This window comes from Acinonyx jubatus, chromosome D4, assembly GCF_027475565.1.
Source record: "Acinonyx jubatus isolate Ajub_Pintada_27869175 chromosome D4, VMU_Ajub_asm_v1.0, whole genome shotgun sequence".
In the NCBI taxonomy this organism is placed as follows: domain Eukaryota; kingdom Metazoa; phylum Chordata; class Mammalia; order Carnivora; family Felidae; genus Acinonyx; species Acinonyx jubatus.
Genome location: NC_069391.1, coordinates 62,896,308 through 62,913,576, shown reverse-complemented (window position 1 = coordinate 62,913,576; position 17,269 = coordinate 62,896,308). Strand labels below are relative to the sequence as shown.

Genomic DNA, 17,269 nt, shown 5'->3' with positions numbered 1-17,269 from the left:
CATTCATAGAAAGTTCTATTTCTAAAAGTACTTTTAACATTTTGTAAAATAATTTCAATGGATTAGCAATTTATAACATTTTGTCATTTTTATTTTGATGTGGGTTACCTATATGTGTATGTAATTTTTTGAATGAGATTTACTTAAGAAAAAGGACATTGGAATGTTTTTTTTTTTCTATCTTGAATATATAAAAGCATTGATGTGAACATATTTGTGTGACTAGAGCAATTCTCACTGCTTTTCAGTGACGTGGAGCAGACTGCACCAATGGAAGAGACCACAGCGGTGGAAGAGTCCCCAGGCGCCCTGGAGGAGGAATCTCCAGCCAAGTGGGTGTTTTACTCATTTTTCCCATGAGTTGTTGTTGGCCTTGTTCTTAATGATTTCTAAGAGCGCTTTACCGAACAAGGAGCTCAGCCTTTTGTTATATCACAGAAGGTTGACCTTAATGTATCGATGAATAATCAAACTAATTAATAATTCAAATAATCTAATGAATGATTATTAATGATAATTAATGAGTTAAATTTAAGTATCCCATCCGGTACCCACAACCTCTTTTCCATCGGCATCCTGTACTGCAATTATTCTCCCTCTTATCAGGACTCTCGTTCCTTTATTCTCTCTGTGTCCATCCTCCCTCTTTTCTTCATGGAGCTTAGGTCCCTGGTCCACCTCTAGCGTCCTTGCCCAGTCCTTAACCTCCTTTGCCTCTGGATCTTCTGTTGTGCCTTGCTAGCAAAACCTGCCTCCTGGATGACCACTGGCTGGCTGCCCTCTCTGCCTGTACTGGCCAGCTGAGCACTGACAACAGCAGAGCCGACAGGAACCCCTGTAAATTGCTGATCACCTGCATTCTGCAATGAGCCCTTAACACTGCCCATCAGTCCCCTTTTCTGGGGCTCATTCTTTCTCCCACCCTCTACAATGACCAATTCCATCCTTCTTGTATCCTCTAAGCCCTGACACTGTCCCCACTTTACTCTTCCCCCACCCTTCCCGTACCTGCACCTCCTCTTTTACTTTCTCCACATAACTTTGCCTCCTATGTCACACAGAAATTGAGAGCCACCAGCTGGGAAGTTTATCATCTTCCCGCTCTTAAAGGTACAAACCCACCTGTGCCTGCATACCTCCTAGCCTCCTTCCCTCATGGTAAGAAAGAGGCACCATCTCTCCTGCCACTTCTTCAGGCTTTGAATCCTGTCTCCTGCTGACTGCGTGGAAATCTCACACCGTCAGTCAGCTCCTTCCTCATGAGTCTGCTTACCTTCCTCCCAACTCTGGTCTTCATCAACAGTTTAAACGTGCTCGGTGTCTCCTATTTTAAGTCTTCTACTCTTGCCCCACATTCTCATTTAGCTGCCTTTTTTCAGGGTTGTGTGTACTCTTCCTTCACTTCCTCCCTCTCACTTATGCCTCACTTCACTCCAGATCTGGCTCTGTCCCCATTGCCCTTTGGAAACAGTCACCACATGTCTCCACACCTAATAGATGTTTCCGTCTGCATCTTTGTTGACCTGTCAAAGCATTTGACTTTATTGATTTCTTCTTAAGCTCTCTTTCCCTGATTTCTGTGATGTCTGCACTCTTCTGGTTTTCCCACTGCCTCTCAGCTTCTCCTCTACAGACTCATCCTTATTTTTCTGGTCTTTTAAAATGTCAAGTTCTTTATGGCTCTGCCTTAGGCCCTCTTCTCTTTAGTGTCTTTTATAGGATCTTCCGTACCCTTGCAGCTCGGGTCATCATTCATGTATCAACTCCAGAATGTATACCTCTGGCTCTCACCTTCCACCTGGGCTCCAGGTGTGTGTTTCTAGCTGCTTGCTCTGGATATCTCCCCATGGATATTTCAGATCTCCTGCTCCGTGTGTCCAGGAGAAGTCTGTCTTCATTAGGTATTTCCATCTTGTGGAGCAGCCCATCACCATCCATCCAGCTGCACAAACCAGAAACCTAGGAGTCATCCTTGAGACTTCCTTCCTCTTGACCCCCTCCCTTCCCCAAATCCAGTCTGTCACCCTGCCCCGGTGATTGTACCTTCTCTTCTCTCTGCTCATCACCATCATCTCATCCAACCTGTCACCACAACTCCTTATGGGCTCCCTGCTTTCTCATCTGGGACCAGCCCATTTCTGCACCACAGTGGCTTTCACACTGACATTCTGATTGTCATGCACCCACCCCTCATGCGAGACCCCCCGTGGCTTGCTGTTCTCTTCCTGTCCCTTGACCTGACCTGCAGGGTCCTGCGTGGTCTATACCCTGCAGAGCTCTCAAATGCAGCCACTCGTGTACCTTCTCTGGGTTCATCACGTTGCCCTTATGTCATGTTCTCAAGGACCTTTCCCCTACCCCCGTCCTATACATGCCAAAGCACTTCAGCAAGTGCTGTTGCCTTTCCCCCCACCCCATACCTCTCCAAATTCCCTTCCCCCTTCACTGATTTAACTCTTCTCATCCTTCAGCTGCCAAGAAGCAAGGTGTCTAGTGGTTAAGAGCACAGACCCCAAGCCAGAGTGTGGATTCAAATCTCAGCTCTGTCACTCATTAGTTTGGGCAAGTTGTTTATTCTGTCTGTTCCAGTTTTCTTCACATGTAAAATAGGAATAATAATAGTACCTACATCATAAGGTTGTTATAAGAATTGTGTGTGTGTGTGTCTGTCAGTCACAGAGTGGGGCCTGGCATGTAGTTAATGCTATATAAATATCTGCTATTATTATTGCAAAAGTAAAATGCTGCAATGATTGATAATTATGAAAGCTGTTAATTTACTGTTCAAAACAACCAAGAAGTATATTTAAGTAAAGAGAGAAATTAACAATATGAATATTTAGACAGTGATTTAACTAAGGAAGTAGATTAACAGTTTACATAAATGTTGAAAAAGTGAGTTAACTAGATCCCTTCAGGAAAAATGGTACCTTTTTTGAGCCAATAAACCATTTACACAAATTCAGGTTATGTAAGGCAGAATAATAAATTATAGCATAACTCTGTGGAATTGATTGAGATACCCTTGCTTTCCTAATATTAAATAGACAAAATAGTTCTCTCGGTCAGTTACTCTGAAAGACAGAATTCTAAATGGTTTGATGGCGGTCTCGTGTCTGCACGAGAGCCCAGCCAGCTTTCTCCCCTCCACTGCCTGCAGTGGGCAGTGAGCATCTAGTTAGGTCTGCAGGAGCTGCGCGGCCGAGCAGCCACACTAGCAGACCAGTGGCCGACCGCGCTGCGACATTCTTGTCTCCGCACTGCCCCGTCACACTTTAAAGTTATTACTAAAATTCCTAGTAATGCAGTTACAGGTTTGTGATAATTTCAGAATTAGGTTTGTATTTGAGAAGTACATTCGATGATAATGATGCTGTCTGATCTCAGCTTTTTCTCACGTTGATCTAACGCTCAGACTTTGGACTCCGAGCCAAAATGTATATTCAATGCGCCGCTCAGTTTAGAACTTCCTGATAGATCAATTTAATATACCCTCACTTACATTCAAACATACACCCCGAAGAAGATATATTTTCCTCAGATTGGACACATTTTGTTGACAATTATATGTGCTGTGCCCTTCCTTCCTTCCCTCCTTCCCCCTTTCATCATAGAAGTATTGCATGTTCCTTAATCACATGGTGTCCTCATGTCTGAAGATGCTTGTGACAACTTCTCGGGAGTATTTTGTTACAAGACTATAAGAATAAATCTAACATTTATAGAGCATTTGTTGTGTGCCAGGAACTCGAAATGCTTCCATGTCTTAACTCCTCAATCCTTTGCTGCCCTTTAGTGAAGGAGGAGATACTGTTACTATCCTCATATGGAGATACGGAGGTTAAAGGGCTTGCTAAGAAGTGGCAACCAGATGTTGTGGGACCGACATTCATGCTCTTTCCTGTAGTGAATGGTAGGAACGGTTGAAAGTGCCATGAACGCTTTGAAGTTTGCTCCAAAGAACTGAACAGGGGAGAAGCTGCTGGTTCTGTGAGCAGAGGAGGGGCTGCTGGGGTTGCTGAGGACTTTCCTATTCAGTAACATGGAATGACATTCCCTTTCTTCCTTAAAAATAAAAAAGCCATTATGAAAAGAGTGTTAAAGAAGCATCATTACAAAAATACCTGCAATGAAATATTTCTCATTGTAATTCATTTCCAAGTATTTTTGCTTAATGAAGATTGTCCTGTGTTGAATTTTCTTAAAGCTGGAAAACACCTCTTTAAAATTTATATGGCAAATTTCTGAGGAGCTCAAAGTTTAGCATGAAATTCACTTCAATTTCAGTACTTGGGAAGGAAGGAAGAGGTGTTACTTACATGTCAGGTTAAATCCACTTGCCCTGGTTAAGTATTTAGTTCATAAAATGTTATTTCTAGAACTCACTTTTTTTGGTTCCCTGCACCCTTTCATATGTTGAGGTGAAAGATATTGCCTGAATGGATATTTGGACGTTTGGTGTTACGTATGTTTTCTGTGCCCACATCTTGACTCTCTTCCGTCTCCATGCATTTCTCTGTCCTCTTATTCCCTCAAGGTGGTGGAGTCTGGGCTTTGGAGATGGAATGTATAGGTATGAAACATGGCTCTTTTGTTTGTGAGCTATATGACTCTGCCTCAGTTTCCTTACCTATAAAATGGAGCTATTAATTGGAGCTAACTTGTGGGATTAATCTTCACGACCAAATTAACGTAAAGTCCTTTGAATAGCGTTTGGCACCTAGGACTCATTCAGTAAATGTTACCATTATTGCCCCATTTATGTTTTAAATAAAGTAACAGTTGTTAAAACAGTTCTATTTCTCCTATAATTTCACCCATATAGAAACAAATGTATAACTATCAAATTTGCATATAGCATTATTCACATTACAAGTCATAGATTAGACCATCTTATATCTATAAGCAGCTTTGATGGAAAATCATCTCCCAAGATTTTTGGTAATAGACCAAGAACTGTGAAGGACTTTGAATTAGTCAAAATGGAGGGGGGGGGATGCTGTTAAATTTGGAGGATGTAAATAGCAATTACAATGCTTTTATAACTGTTAGAAATATAACTGCTTTCGTCCCTCCTGGAACTGAGGGATTAATTATACATCTCTTCCTGTTGAAAATCCAGTCTTTGGTAAAACTGCCAGTAAAAACTGCATTTAGTGCCAATTCAAATAGGATGGAAATGGGATCTGCCTCACAGAACTTTCATAGAATGTGTTTTTTGTAATAATCTGTAGTGAATAGAGAATAAGGTTAAGGAGTCTGTCCTTGGTGATTTTGTACTGCTCCCAACACAGCTTGTTGCAATGACAAATGGCAGAGGAGAATGTACAGGGGGCATCTGTATGTATACTTGTGAATGGAGTGAACAGGGTCAGGTGATCATTTTCAAGGAGGGAATCACTTGCAGCAAATGCTCTCTTCTGAGCTCTCCACTGTTTGCTTCACTTTGGGTGTGTCTATGTATCAACTTAAAGACTATATTTCTTTTTTTTTTTTTATAATTTTTTAAAATGTTTTTTTTAATGTTTTATTTATTTTTGAGAGAGAGAGAGAGAGAGGCAGAGTACAAGCAGGGGAGGGGCGGAGAGAGAGAGGGAGACACAGAATCCCAAGAAGGCTCTAGGCTCTGAGCTGTCAACACAGAGCCTGACGCGGGGCTCAAATTCATGAACCGCGAGATCATGACCTGAGCTGAAGTCGAATGCTCAACCGACTGAGCCACTCAGGCACCCCCAAAATGTTTATATTTGAGAGAGAGAGAGAATGAACACAATTGGGGGAGGGGAAGAGAGAGAGGGAGACACAGAATCCAAAGCAGGCTCCAGGCTCTGAGGTGTTAGCATAGCCAGAAACAGGGCTCAAACCCACCAACCATGAGATCATGACCTGAGCCAAAGTCAGATGCTTAACCAACTGAGCCACCCAGGCACCCCAAGACTACATTTCTTATATGCCTTATCCTTTTTTGTTCTAGCCCTTTCATGTTTATATATGATGTTCTTTAAGATAAGCAAACAGAAAAAGTACTTCTTTTGTGGTCTTAACAAAAGATGTGTTCTTACTGAACTTTTTGGAATTTATTAACTTCTTTAGTTCATCCTAGTTATGAAAGAATCCTCAAATTTACAGCATCAGTTCTAGAAATCAGAACTAGATTATAGTCTATAATCAGAATAGCCTCCTAGAAATAAGCTCTGATTATTTCCTAATTCTGTCACAAGTAGCCTAAAGAACCTTTATGAATCCTTAATATTTATTTTCAGCTCTGTATTAGAAGATTATATCACTGAAAGATGTATATAATAGTATAATGAACCTCTAAGTTATTCAACTTAAAATTTTATCAAATCATGGCCATTCTTGTTTCATGTATGTCTCTACCTACTTCCTCTTCTGTCAGGATATCATATTCATTCATAAATGTTTCACGAAGTTATATCTAAAGGTCTGCTCTTTTTAACTGGAGTAGTGTTATCCCATCTAAAGTTTTTAACAATTCCTTAAATATCTGGGCAGTTTGTCGGTTTCCCTGATTATCTCAAAATGTCTTTTTAAAACAACTTACTTGTTTGAATTAATATTGAAATATACATCTCAATTGGCATATCTCATTTTTTTTTAAACAGTACTGAGAGACAGTTCACATTCAACGAGTGACATATATTTAGTATGCACAGTTTTACAAGCTTTGACATCCATATATACTTGTAAAACCATTACCACAATCAAAATAATGAGCATATCCATCAACCCAAAAAGTTTCCTTTTATCCTTTTGTAATCCCTCCCTCCTGCCCCTTTCCCCCAGGCAGCCAGTGATCTACTTTTTGTCACTAAAGATTAGTTTGCAATTGCTACAGTTTTATATAAACGGAATCACACATCATATATTCTTTTTTTGTCTTGTGTTCTTTCACTGAGCGTACTTCTTTTGAGATGCATCCATGTTGCTGCATGTATCAATACTTTGTTCCTTTTTATTGTCAAGCAGTATTCCACTGTACAGATAGACTGCAGTTTCTTCATCTGTCTACCTGATGGTCATTTGGGTTGTTTCCAGTTCTTGCTATTACAAATAAAATTGCTGTGGACATTTTTGTGTAGTCTTGGTGGAGTATACATTTTCATGTCTCCTGTGTAAATGCCTAGGGGTGGAATGGTTGGACTATATGGCAGGTGTATATATAACTTTTTAAAGAAACTGCCAGGCTCTTTTCTGGAGTGGTTTTTCCAGCTTTTACAATGTTTAGCCAGTATGATAGGTTTATATCTCATTGTGGCTTTAATTTACATTTCCCTATTGACTAATGACATTAAGCACTTTTTCACAGGTTATTTGCCATCTGTATATCTTTATTAAAATAAAGAGTGTTGAAATTGCCCATTTTCTAACTATTTCTTATTACTGTGTTTTGAGAGTTCTTCATATATTCTGGATTCAAGCCCTTTATCAGATATATGATTTTCCGGTATTTTCTTCCAATCTGTAGCCTTGTTTTCTTTCTCTTGACAGTGTCTTTTGAAAAGCAGAAGTTTTTAATTTTGATTAAATCCACTTTATCAATTTTTTTTTCTTTTATTGATCATGCTTTTGGTCTCAAATGTAAGAAATCTTTGCTCAGTTTAGTACCACAAAGGTTTTCTCCTATAAGTTTAATGATTTGGGCTTTTGTATTTAGGTCTGTGATCCATTTGAGTTGATTTTTGTATACAGTGTGAGGTGTGGATCAAAGTTCCCTTTTTTTTCATTTTGGTATATGTATATCCAGTCATTCCAGCGCATGAAATACCATTGTTAAAATGTGCAGGCCTATTTCTGTACTTTATATTTTGTTCCATTGGTCTGTTTATATTACACTAATATTACACTATCTTGATTATTCTTAAGTCACTGTTAATCTATATGTTCTCTCTTTCCCTTGTAATTTATTTGTCTAAGAAACTGGGTCATATGTCCACAAAATGTTTCCCAGAGTCAGAATTTTACTCAGTGCCTCCCTGCAGGCAATGGTATGCTGGTAAATACTCAACATCTGGCTCTCTAGAATGAAAAAGCCTGGATCTGTTGGCACTTGCTGGCTTTTGTGGTGTAAATATTTCCACCATGGATGATTTAAAACTACCACTGTGTCATACTGAACACAGAGTTGGGAAGAGATAAACGATAGTACACTATTATGTAACATTTTCACTGTGCACATACATTAGGTATAATAAACCCCAAGAGCATGGATAAAGGTACAATATAGTGGAATAATTAGGGAATAATGAATTGTGATTATTACCTTTAGTATAGCTAATTATAATTTATATAATTTAATTTTAATAATAATCTAATAATAATTTAATAATAATAATTAAATAATAATTTGATTTAATAATAATAATAACTGGCCATGAGCCAGTTCGAACTGGTGCAAGTTAATTCCAATGTGACACTTTTGTAGAGTAGTTGAACATGTTCTCTGTCCGCTGTTTGGGGCACCTGGGTGGCTCAGTTGGTTAAGCGTCCAACTCTTGATTTTGGCTCAGGTCATGATCTCACGGTTTGTGGGATTGAGCCCCACATTGGGCTCTACACTGACATTACATAGCCTGCTTGGGTTTCTCTCTCCCCATCTCCCTCTGCCCCTCCCCTGCTCACACTTACTCACTTTCTCTCTCAAAATAAATTTAAAAATAAAGAAAAAACAACTTAAAAAAAGAGTTGGATGCTTAACGGACTAAGCCACCCAGGCACCCCACTAGCTTGATATTTTAAAGTCCCTTTACAAATATGCCTGTTTTGAATGGTCTGTGATTAAGTTTCTCTCCTGATTTCACTAATAGTTTTCATATCATTAACCTATAATGTAGGACAAGTTACATTAGCCCTTCTGTGAAGGTATTAGATTTGATTCCCTTCCCACTCACCACCTAATTATTTTTTCTTGTAAACTTTATTGAGCTATAATTCCCATACTGCAAAATTCAGCCATTTAAACTGTACAATTCAGTGGTTTGGGGTATGTTACATAACACATATAACACAAAAATCACCATTTTAAGCATTTTCAAGTGTGCGGTTTAGTGGCATTAATTACATTCACATTGTGTGCAACCATTACCACCATCCATGTCCAGAACATTTCATCATCACAAACAGAAACTCCATATCCATGAAATAGTAAATCCCAACTTCTCCCTCCCCTTAACCCCTGGTAACCTCTATTTTTATCTCTATGAATTTGCCTATTCTAGATACCTCATATAAATGGAATATAATATTTGTCCTTTTGTGTCTGGCTTATTTCTTTCTTTTTGTATATTATCTTTTCATTTCTTTCTTTCTTGTGTATTATCTCTTTTTTTGGTGTTAAATACATACAACATAAAACTTACAATTTTAATCATTGTAAGTGTACAATTAAGTGACAGTGCATTTACAGTGTTATGTAACCATTGCCATTATCTAGTTCCAGAACATTTCCATCACCCCATTCCCATTAAGCAGTCATTCCCTGGCCTCCCTGCCCCCAGTCTCTGGCCACCACTAATCTGCTCTTTGTCTCCATGAATTTGCCTTTTCTGGGTATTTCATATAAATGGAATCGTACGTAAACTTTTTGTGCCTGGTTTATTTCACTTAGCATAATGTTTTCAAGGTTTATTCATATTGTAACATGTATCAATACTTCATTTCGTCTTATAGCCAAATAGTATTCCACAGTATTAAAGATAGCATATTTTATCTACTCATCAGTTGATGGCTAGTCAAGCTGTTTCCACTCCTTGGCTATTGTGAATAATGCTGCTATACACAGCATTATTAGGGGCACCTGGGTAGCTCAGTCAGTTAGGCATCCAACTTTGGTTCAGATCATGATCTCATAGTTTATGAGTTCGAGACCCACATTGGGCTCACTGCTGTCAGCACAGAGCCTGCTTCAGATCCTCTGTCCCCCTCTCTCTCTTCCCCTCCCCCATTGGTTCTCTCTCTCTCAAAATAAATAAACTTAAAAAATAAATGAACAGTGTTATTTATGGCAGTGCCATGGTGTTTTCACACGGACGTATGCTGTTGTTTCTCCTGGATGTGTAACTTAGAGTGGCATTGTCAAGTCAAATGGCAACTCTGTGTTTACATTTTTGAGAATTTGCCAGACTGTTTTTCCAGAGTGGCCACACCATTTCTCACATCCCACCTCCCCCCCACCCCGCCCCAGCAATGTATGAAGTTCCAATTTCTCCACATCCTCGCCAGCACTTGTTAAATGTCTTTTTTATTCTAATCATCCTACTGAGTGTGGAGTGGGTATAGGTCATTGTGGTTTTCATTTCCATTTCCCTGATGGTTAATGATATTGAACGTCTTATTGGCTATTTGTATATCTTGTTTGGAAAAATGTCTATTCAGAGCATTGCCTGTTTTTCAGTTGGGTTATTTCTTTTCATTAAGTTGTAAGTTGTAATCCTTTTTGTATCCGAGGTAAGTCCCTTATCAGATATATGATTTGCAAATGTTTTCTCCCATTCTGTGGATTGGCTTTTCACTTTCTTGATGGTGTCTTTTGAAGCACAAAAGTTGTCAGAAGTTTGGGGGTGATGTCCAGTTTATCTGTTTTTTCTTTTAAGTTTATTTATTTTGAGGGAGAGCGCGCACGCACAGTGGGGAGAGGCAGAGAGGAGAGGCAGAATCTTAAGCAGACTCCACAATATCCATGCAGAGCCCCATGCAGGGCTCAAACTCATGAATGTGAGATCATGACCTGAGCCAAGATTAAGAGTCAGATGTTTAACCGACTGTGCCACCCAAGCACCCCTTTTTCTTTGTTGCTTACACTTTTAGTGTCACATGTAAGAAACCACTGCCTAATCTAAGGTCATGAAAGTTTATGCCTGTGTCGTCTTCTAAGCGGTTTATATTTCTAACTCTTATATTCATGGTGTGAGGTGGGGGTCCAACTTCCTTTTTTTGCACGTAGATACCCTGTTTTCCCAGCACCATTTGCTGAAAAGACCATTCTTTCTCCTTTGAATTGTCTTTGGCACCTGCTTGAAAAAAAATCAATTGATTTTAAATGTGAGGATTTTTTTCTGGGCTCTGAAATTTATTCTATTGATCTATTCTTGAAGTCTCATGAATTTAAAGAGGATATTTACAAAAGTATGTATTTGTAACCCATTGTTTTATAACTCTGTTCATGGTTGCCTATGGTTGTTTTGTTCCAATAGTTTCTCCCTTTTCTTCTGCAATTTTATCTCATTTTGTATGTAATGCCATCTGGGAAGGGAATGCCTGGTGGTCAAGTGTAATGCTAATGGGATGGTGCAGTTCCTATTTTTCAAAAACTGCTTTGAAAACAAGTGGGGCAGCTGGCTGACTCAGTTGGTGGACTGTGTGACTCCTGATTTGGGGCTTGTGCGTTCAAGCCCCACATTGGGCATAGAGATTACTTAAAAAAATAAAAAAGAAAACAGACAGGAAGTATCTTCAGTTGGTAGTGACAGCATAAAATGATTAAAATATGGAAGCTTATAGTTCCGAGATTTTCTTACCTTATGTAAATATGAGATGCAGAACCATGAAAGTATGCTAATTAATAGTAATAACTTTTTCTTTGAGAAAGTAGACATTTTAGATCCATCAAAAACTTCTGATTTTTCATAGAGTTCCTGAGTTGGAGTTAGAAGAGGAAACTCAAGTTCAAGAGATGACCCTTGATGAGTGGAAAAATCTTCAAGAACAGACAAGACCAAAGCCTGAGTTTAACATCCGGAAACCTGAGTCCACTGTCCCTTCCAAAGCAGTGGTGATACACAAGTCCAAATATAGAGATGATGTAAGTATGACATTTTCTTGTCTAGAGGTAATCTTCATTCTTACCTTACTGGAAACCAGATGGACCCTTTCCACTTCTAGTGTGAAAATGGGACATTGGTAGTGGCATTTTATTTTCTACCTAAGACTAATCAGATATGATGTGTGCCTAATTTTATCTGTACCTGTATTGTTCATAAAAAGAGTTGAAACTTGGCCTGTCGACACTTCATACAAAGCAGTTTCAGTGACAGTGCATTTTCCGCTCAACCCACAGCTGTGCTTTGACTGTGCAAATACTGTATGTTAATTGCATCTCGTTTTTGTCTCAAGAGAGGTACAGTGTCTCATGAATAGTGCCATTTCAAAGGATAACTACTCCGCATTTCATGATTAGGTTAGATTTTCAGCTCACGTTCTTAATAAGAGCATTTTATTGGGAGGAGTTGATCATTTGCAACCTGTCAGAGTTCTGTGCTGTGTTACTGCAGCAGTTCTGTCCCCGCCATGTAACTGTGCCACCCGGGAGGAGCCCCTGGGACAGTGCGGCTGCCTGGCCACACCCTGCTGCCGCAGCCAGGATTGCTCACATTGTTCCTCCCTCCCGTGAGGGCCTTGCTCTTCATGCTTTGTGTTCAGCCCTTTTTTGGAGGCCTCGGCTTTGAAAAGGACTCCCAGCATATATTGATGCAGATGGTCAGTGAGTCATGTAATCGCGTTCTGTTTAAGTTACTGAACTTAAGGGTGCCTTGAATATTCTCGTTTTAAACTTTAGAATTCACATCATTCAGTCACAGCTGCTTATCTTAATACACATTTCTGTGTTGATGATGGTGGTGGACAGATATTCCCACTAGATATTATACACTGATTTTCCGTTTGAAACTGTGTAGCTTTGTGTGTGTTTCCATTGACACTTCGGTTAGTTGTGTTCTTTGAATGAATACTTTCATCAGAGGGTCATTTATAATACAGGATGCCTTACCACCTCCAGTCTCTTCCAGGCCTTACTAAGAAGTTTGGAGCCACTCCACTAGCTGTTATACACAGGCAGCATGGAGGGGAGAGCCTTCTCTTGGAAGTCTCTGTGAGGTATTTCTTCACGTCCATCAGCTAACTGGGTTGGCTCTTTTCCTATTCACTTTTGTTCTTTTTTGTTCTGGGCCATTGTAAATAAAGCTTTTCCTAAAACAAATGTGCTGTCAGGATGTGAAATGTGCAGCTGACATGTTAGGTAAAAATAGCAGCTGTTTTTCCTGCATCCACACCAGATTCATCCTCCCTGGCTCCAGAGAGAGGTCTCCTGGAATATCTGAAGCAACTGGGTTAGCTGAGTCATCCAGCTTGGTCTCCACGAAGCACATGTCTTTGGTCTCTTGTTAATGTTACGGCATTGAAGATTTTAGCCAGAAATTGTTCTGAGAGCAACAAAAGCCAAATCTTAGGGTCACTGATTTACTTTGTTCTGGGCACCCTAAAAGACAAAGCAATAGAGTAAAATGCCTTGTGTTTGCAAAGTTCAGACCACCAGCAGCCTGTGAAATGAACTGATCCCTTTCAAGAAAGCACACTCAGTATTGTCCCAGGCACCGCTGCCCTTCCTCTGGCACGGCCTCCCCCTACTCCTGCAGGGCCTCCCCCTACTTCTGCATGGCCTCCCCTGACTCCTGCATTGCCACCCCCACTCCAGCACAGCCTCCCCCTGCTCCACGACCATCCCCACTCCTGCACAGCCGCCCTTGTTCTGGCACAGCCTCCCCCTACTCCTGTGCAGCCTCCCCCTACTCCGTCTCGGCCTCCCCCACTCCAGCACACAGAGCCTGCTGTTTTCTGAAGCAGGTGGTAGGCTATTACTTCGCCTCTTACTGGTTTTTTGTGTCTGTCTTTTTACCAGAGTGTCAATGCTCCTGAATTGTTCTTTCCTTCACCTTTTTAGTTTCAACAGTACATCCAGCTAAGGCCCCTGCTTTATTTTAATGCAGCTTTGAAGGGAACATAAATGTTAAACACAGAACCTGTAATGAACAGATGGCCTAAAGGGGTTGATAAGGTCAGGGAGACTTGATTCCATTTTCTGGACAAGTTGTAGTAGGAATGTTTAGCATTATAGAGTTTGGAGATTCTCATCCCAGATCATTGGCATATTTTGTATAGATTTATGTTTTACTCAAAAGTGAGGGTTTTTTTTTATCCATTATTAGGAATTGAAGCCAAATCAAATTTGGAACAAAGTTTATTTAACAGAGTTTTCTTTTAACAAGAAACAGAACTTATTTGACCTCATATATAATAAAATGTAATTTCTCAAAGTATTTTGGCCAAAAATAGTTCTTAAAAAGCAGCTTGAATTCTTTCTGCAGCAATCATCAGATAACCATACTCTGTTGTTTTACTATTTTCCTAGATTTTGAGTCAGAATTGTTTATTGTAAATCATGCAGTTTTTAACATATGGTATTTGTACAGCCAGCACCCACAATGAAAGGAGTTTTTCCATCAAGTTCTATTCTAAGGAGGTGATATTTCCTTATTTATCAAAGTAGCATTTGTGAACAAATAAAAGGCAGAAATTAAATTTTTTTAATCTCAGCAAAATACATTTAGATATAAAAGATATATGTTGATTGCTGGTAGGCATGTCAAATCTTACATCTTAACCTGCCAAACTGCTAAAAACTCGGGTGTCACTTGAGTTAATAGTAATTTGAGAGATGTTTGGATTAAGACGGTGAGTATGAGAACATGTGGCTGGGAAATGTGCAGAACCCCTGTGCTGGAACCAGAGCAGCGGGGTCACCACCTTTGCCTTGCCCTGCAGCCCAGTGCCGACAGCACATCAGGGAGGGCCACTGTCCGCTGTGATGCCATATTGGCTCCCTGGCGGCATAGCGCTTTGACGCTGAGCGAGTGAGTGTCCATGGAGACGGGTGTGTGCGTGTGTGTGTGTGTGTGTGTGTGTGTGTGTGTGTGTGTGATATGCTGTAACTGTGTTTCAGATGGTAAAGGATGACTATGAAGATGATGCCCACGTTTTCCGGAAAGCAGCCAATGACATCACATCCCAGCTGGAGATTAATTTCGGTAACCTCCCTCGTCCTGGGCGTGGAGCCAGAGGTGGCACACGGGGAGGCCGGGGAAGGATCAGAAGGGTGGAGAACTACGGACCCAGAGCAGAAGTGGTGGTGAGTGTGTGTACTCTGTGACCTGGACGGTTTTCTAAAGGAGGTGAGAGGATGAGGGGGCCCCAGGCTGTGCCACTGGGAGACCTGTCAGGGTCTGCTGTCCATTCCTGTATCTAGTGTGGGTCTGGCATCCAGGTGTTCAGAACAGTGAGGTCAGCAGCATGGACACAGACCATTGGATACAGACCATTCAGTGGCCGTGGCCTCCATGGTCACCGGGCACATCCACTGCTGTAAATGCACTCTCAGAACCAGAGAAAACTCACTCATCTGCATCAGACAAGTCCCCAGGCTTGGGATCCTATCAGATCACCTGACAGTTCCTAACTGTGATCCAATCATATGCCCTGTGCCCTTATGGTACTTTCAGGGTAGACAGAACCCTTCCCTTCAGGGCCTCCTTGTGACCTCCCCAAGCTCACCTTGTCACCTCAAACCATTCTTCCCTGCTCCTCAGCCAACACTGCTCTACCTCTAGTTCTTCACATAAGCATGTTCCTGACCCCACGGAGCATTTGCACCTGGTGGTCCTTCTGCCCATTTGCCTGCTCACCTAGAATAGATCTTCTGACCTTGCTTCCTCAGAGAAGTCTTCTTTGGTCACATTTCCTTCCAGACCAGGTCAGAGTCCTTGAGCAAAGAATTTTTTCTTTGAAGCATTGTCTTCATTTGTAACTGTATTCTCACTGGTGTGATTGTTGATCAGTGTCTGTTGTCTGTACAGTGGATGGACACAAACCATGTCTGCTTTTGCTCATTATTGGTTTCCCCAGTGCCCAGCACAATTTAAGTGTATAGTAGGCACTTTGTAAATGTTTTATAGACAAATATATGCATACTGTTCTCTTCTAGCTCAGACCTGCCCTCAGGCCCCCACCTCTTCACCGTCAGGTTACACTGTTTGAGGATCCATATTCCCTTTGCTCATTCACTGAGGCTTATCTCTGGAAGAACCTTTTCTTCTAGAAAACCTTACCTAATGGTGATGTGCGCTCCACCTCCAAATAGCAGTGAGTGCCCCTCCTGTGGGCCATTCATAGGCCATCTGTTGCTGAAGTTACCAGGCTGTGACTTCCTCGGGGCATCTCCCCTGACCCCAGGGAGCCCCAGGTCAGGCAGGAACTGCTTCTAATCAACCTTGTATCTCCATATAGTAAATATTCTAAATCATGTTTATTGGATGGTGGAGGTGTCAGATACAAAAAGGGTCACTCGGTAAGGGTTTGTGGGAGGGAGGGAGGCAGGAACTGGTGGCCATTTTGCAGAGGGGACAAGAGCGAGTCTGAGAAGGGACCCTTCCGCACCCCCCCCCTCTGTGTCTCTTCCCACTGGGAGCCTGCCTATCCCTACAGTGTTTGGGCCACACCCACTGTCAGCACCTGCCTGGTTGAGAGCAGGCATGTGTCTCTCAGAGGGCTCTGCCCAAGTGGCAATGGGTAAAGTGAATGTTGGTTTAAAAACTTTTCTTTTCTTCTTTAGACACAAGACGTTGCTCCCAACCCGGATGACCCTGAGGACTTTCCTGCTCTGGCCTGAGAGAGCCCTATTTCCCTAGCAAGCTACAACAGCATTGGCATACCTATGAAGAGACTTTTCTTGGTGTGGGGAAGAGAGTCAGACTCTAAGAACAATAGATGTTGCTTTTTCCCGTTTAGTGTGAATTCGTTGCACTTTTTTGGCCTGGGGGCTGTGGGGTAGGGATTTCTCTAGACACAAGGCAGCAGTTCCAGTTGTGGGGCGGGGGGGGGGGGGGGGGTTAGGCTGGCACTTTCCTAAGAAGGTGGAGAATGGTGATTATTTTTTTATTTAAATAATTCCAAATGAAGTTCAGAAATAATGTTTAAAATGTGTACATAGAGATTGTATTGAATCCTCCACAAAAACCTGGAGAGTAAAGATGTAAAATAGAATCTACAGAGACTACTTCATAAGGTGTATAGATTGGGAAGGCTGTGTGCTTTAGCATTAGAGCAAATACATGTAACACCGACCATTAATTGAAAGCAGTCACAGCCTAGTTTCCAGAGACTGATGAAGTAAAATACACCTGTACTTACTGTTTACTTGTAAGTGTTACAGTCTCCTGGAAGTTTTTGAGTTTTGGTTTTCATTTAACCGATAATTTTAAATAGCTGGTGGGCAGCCATTGGCTATCACTCTGTGACAGAGAATTAGGAAAAGTATTGTTTTTGGTTTTTTTTTAATGGTGATTTAAACTACCTCGTGGTTTCTGTGTGTATGTACACACGCATACACGCACGCTTAGTATAAATGTGCATATTTAGTGTT

General features: G+C 41.0%; 2 protein-coding genes across 6 annotated transcripts in view; one reads left to right on the top strand and one right to left on the bottom strand.

Moving 5' to 3' along the window:
• Window positions 1-16,634, top strand: part of HABP4 (hyaluronan binding protein 4) — a 39,681-nt gene extending 23,047 nt beyond the window's left edge. For 2 of the 3 annotated variants that reach the window (XM_027048103.2, XM_015068305.3), the window contains exons 5-8: window positions 249-332; window positions 11,650-11,821; window positions 14,795-14,980; window positions 16,460-16,634. In XM_027048103.2, coding sequence (XP_026903904.1) covers window positions 249-332; window positions 11,650-11,821; window positions 14,795-14,980; window positions 16,460-16,516 — 499 coding nt within the window. In that variant the 3' untranslated portion in view covers window positions 16,517-16,634. The remainder of the gene's footprint in view (window positions 1-248; window positions 333-11,649; window positions 11,822-14,794; window positions 14,981-16,459) is intronic. The other variant, XM_027048102.2, reaches the window with a different exon arrangement.
• Window positions 1-17,269, bottom strand: part of CDC14B (cell division cycle 14B) — a 138,068-nt gene that overhangs the window by 8,647 nt on the left and 112,152 nt on the right. For all 3 annotated transcript variants that reach the window (XM_053205152.1, XM_053205151.1, XM_053205154.1), the window contains one exon: window positions 1,792-1,942. In XM_053205152.1, coding sequence (XP_053061127.1) covers window positions 1,792-1,942 — 151 coding nt within the window. The remainder of the gene's footprint in view (window positions 1-1,791; window positions 1,943-17,269) is intronic.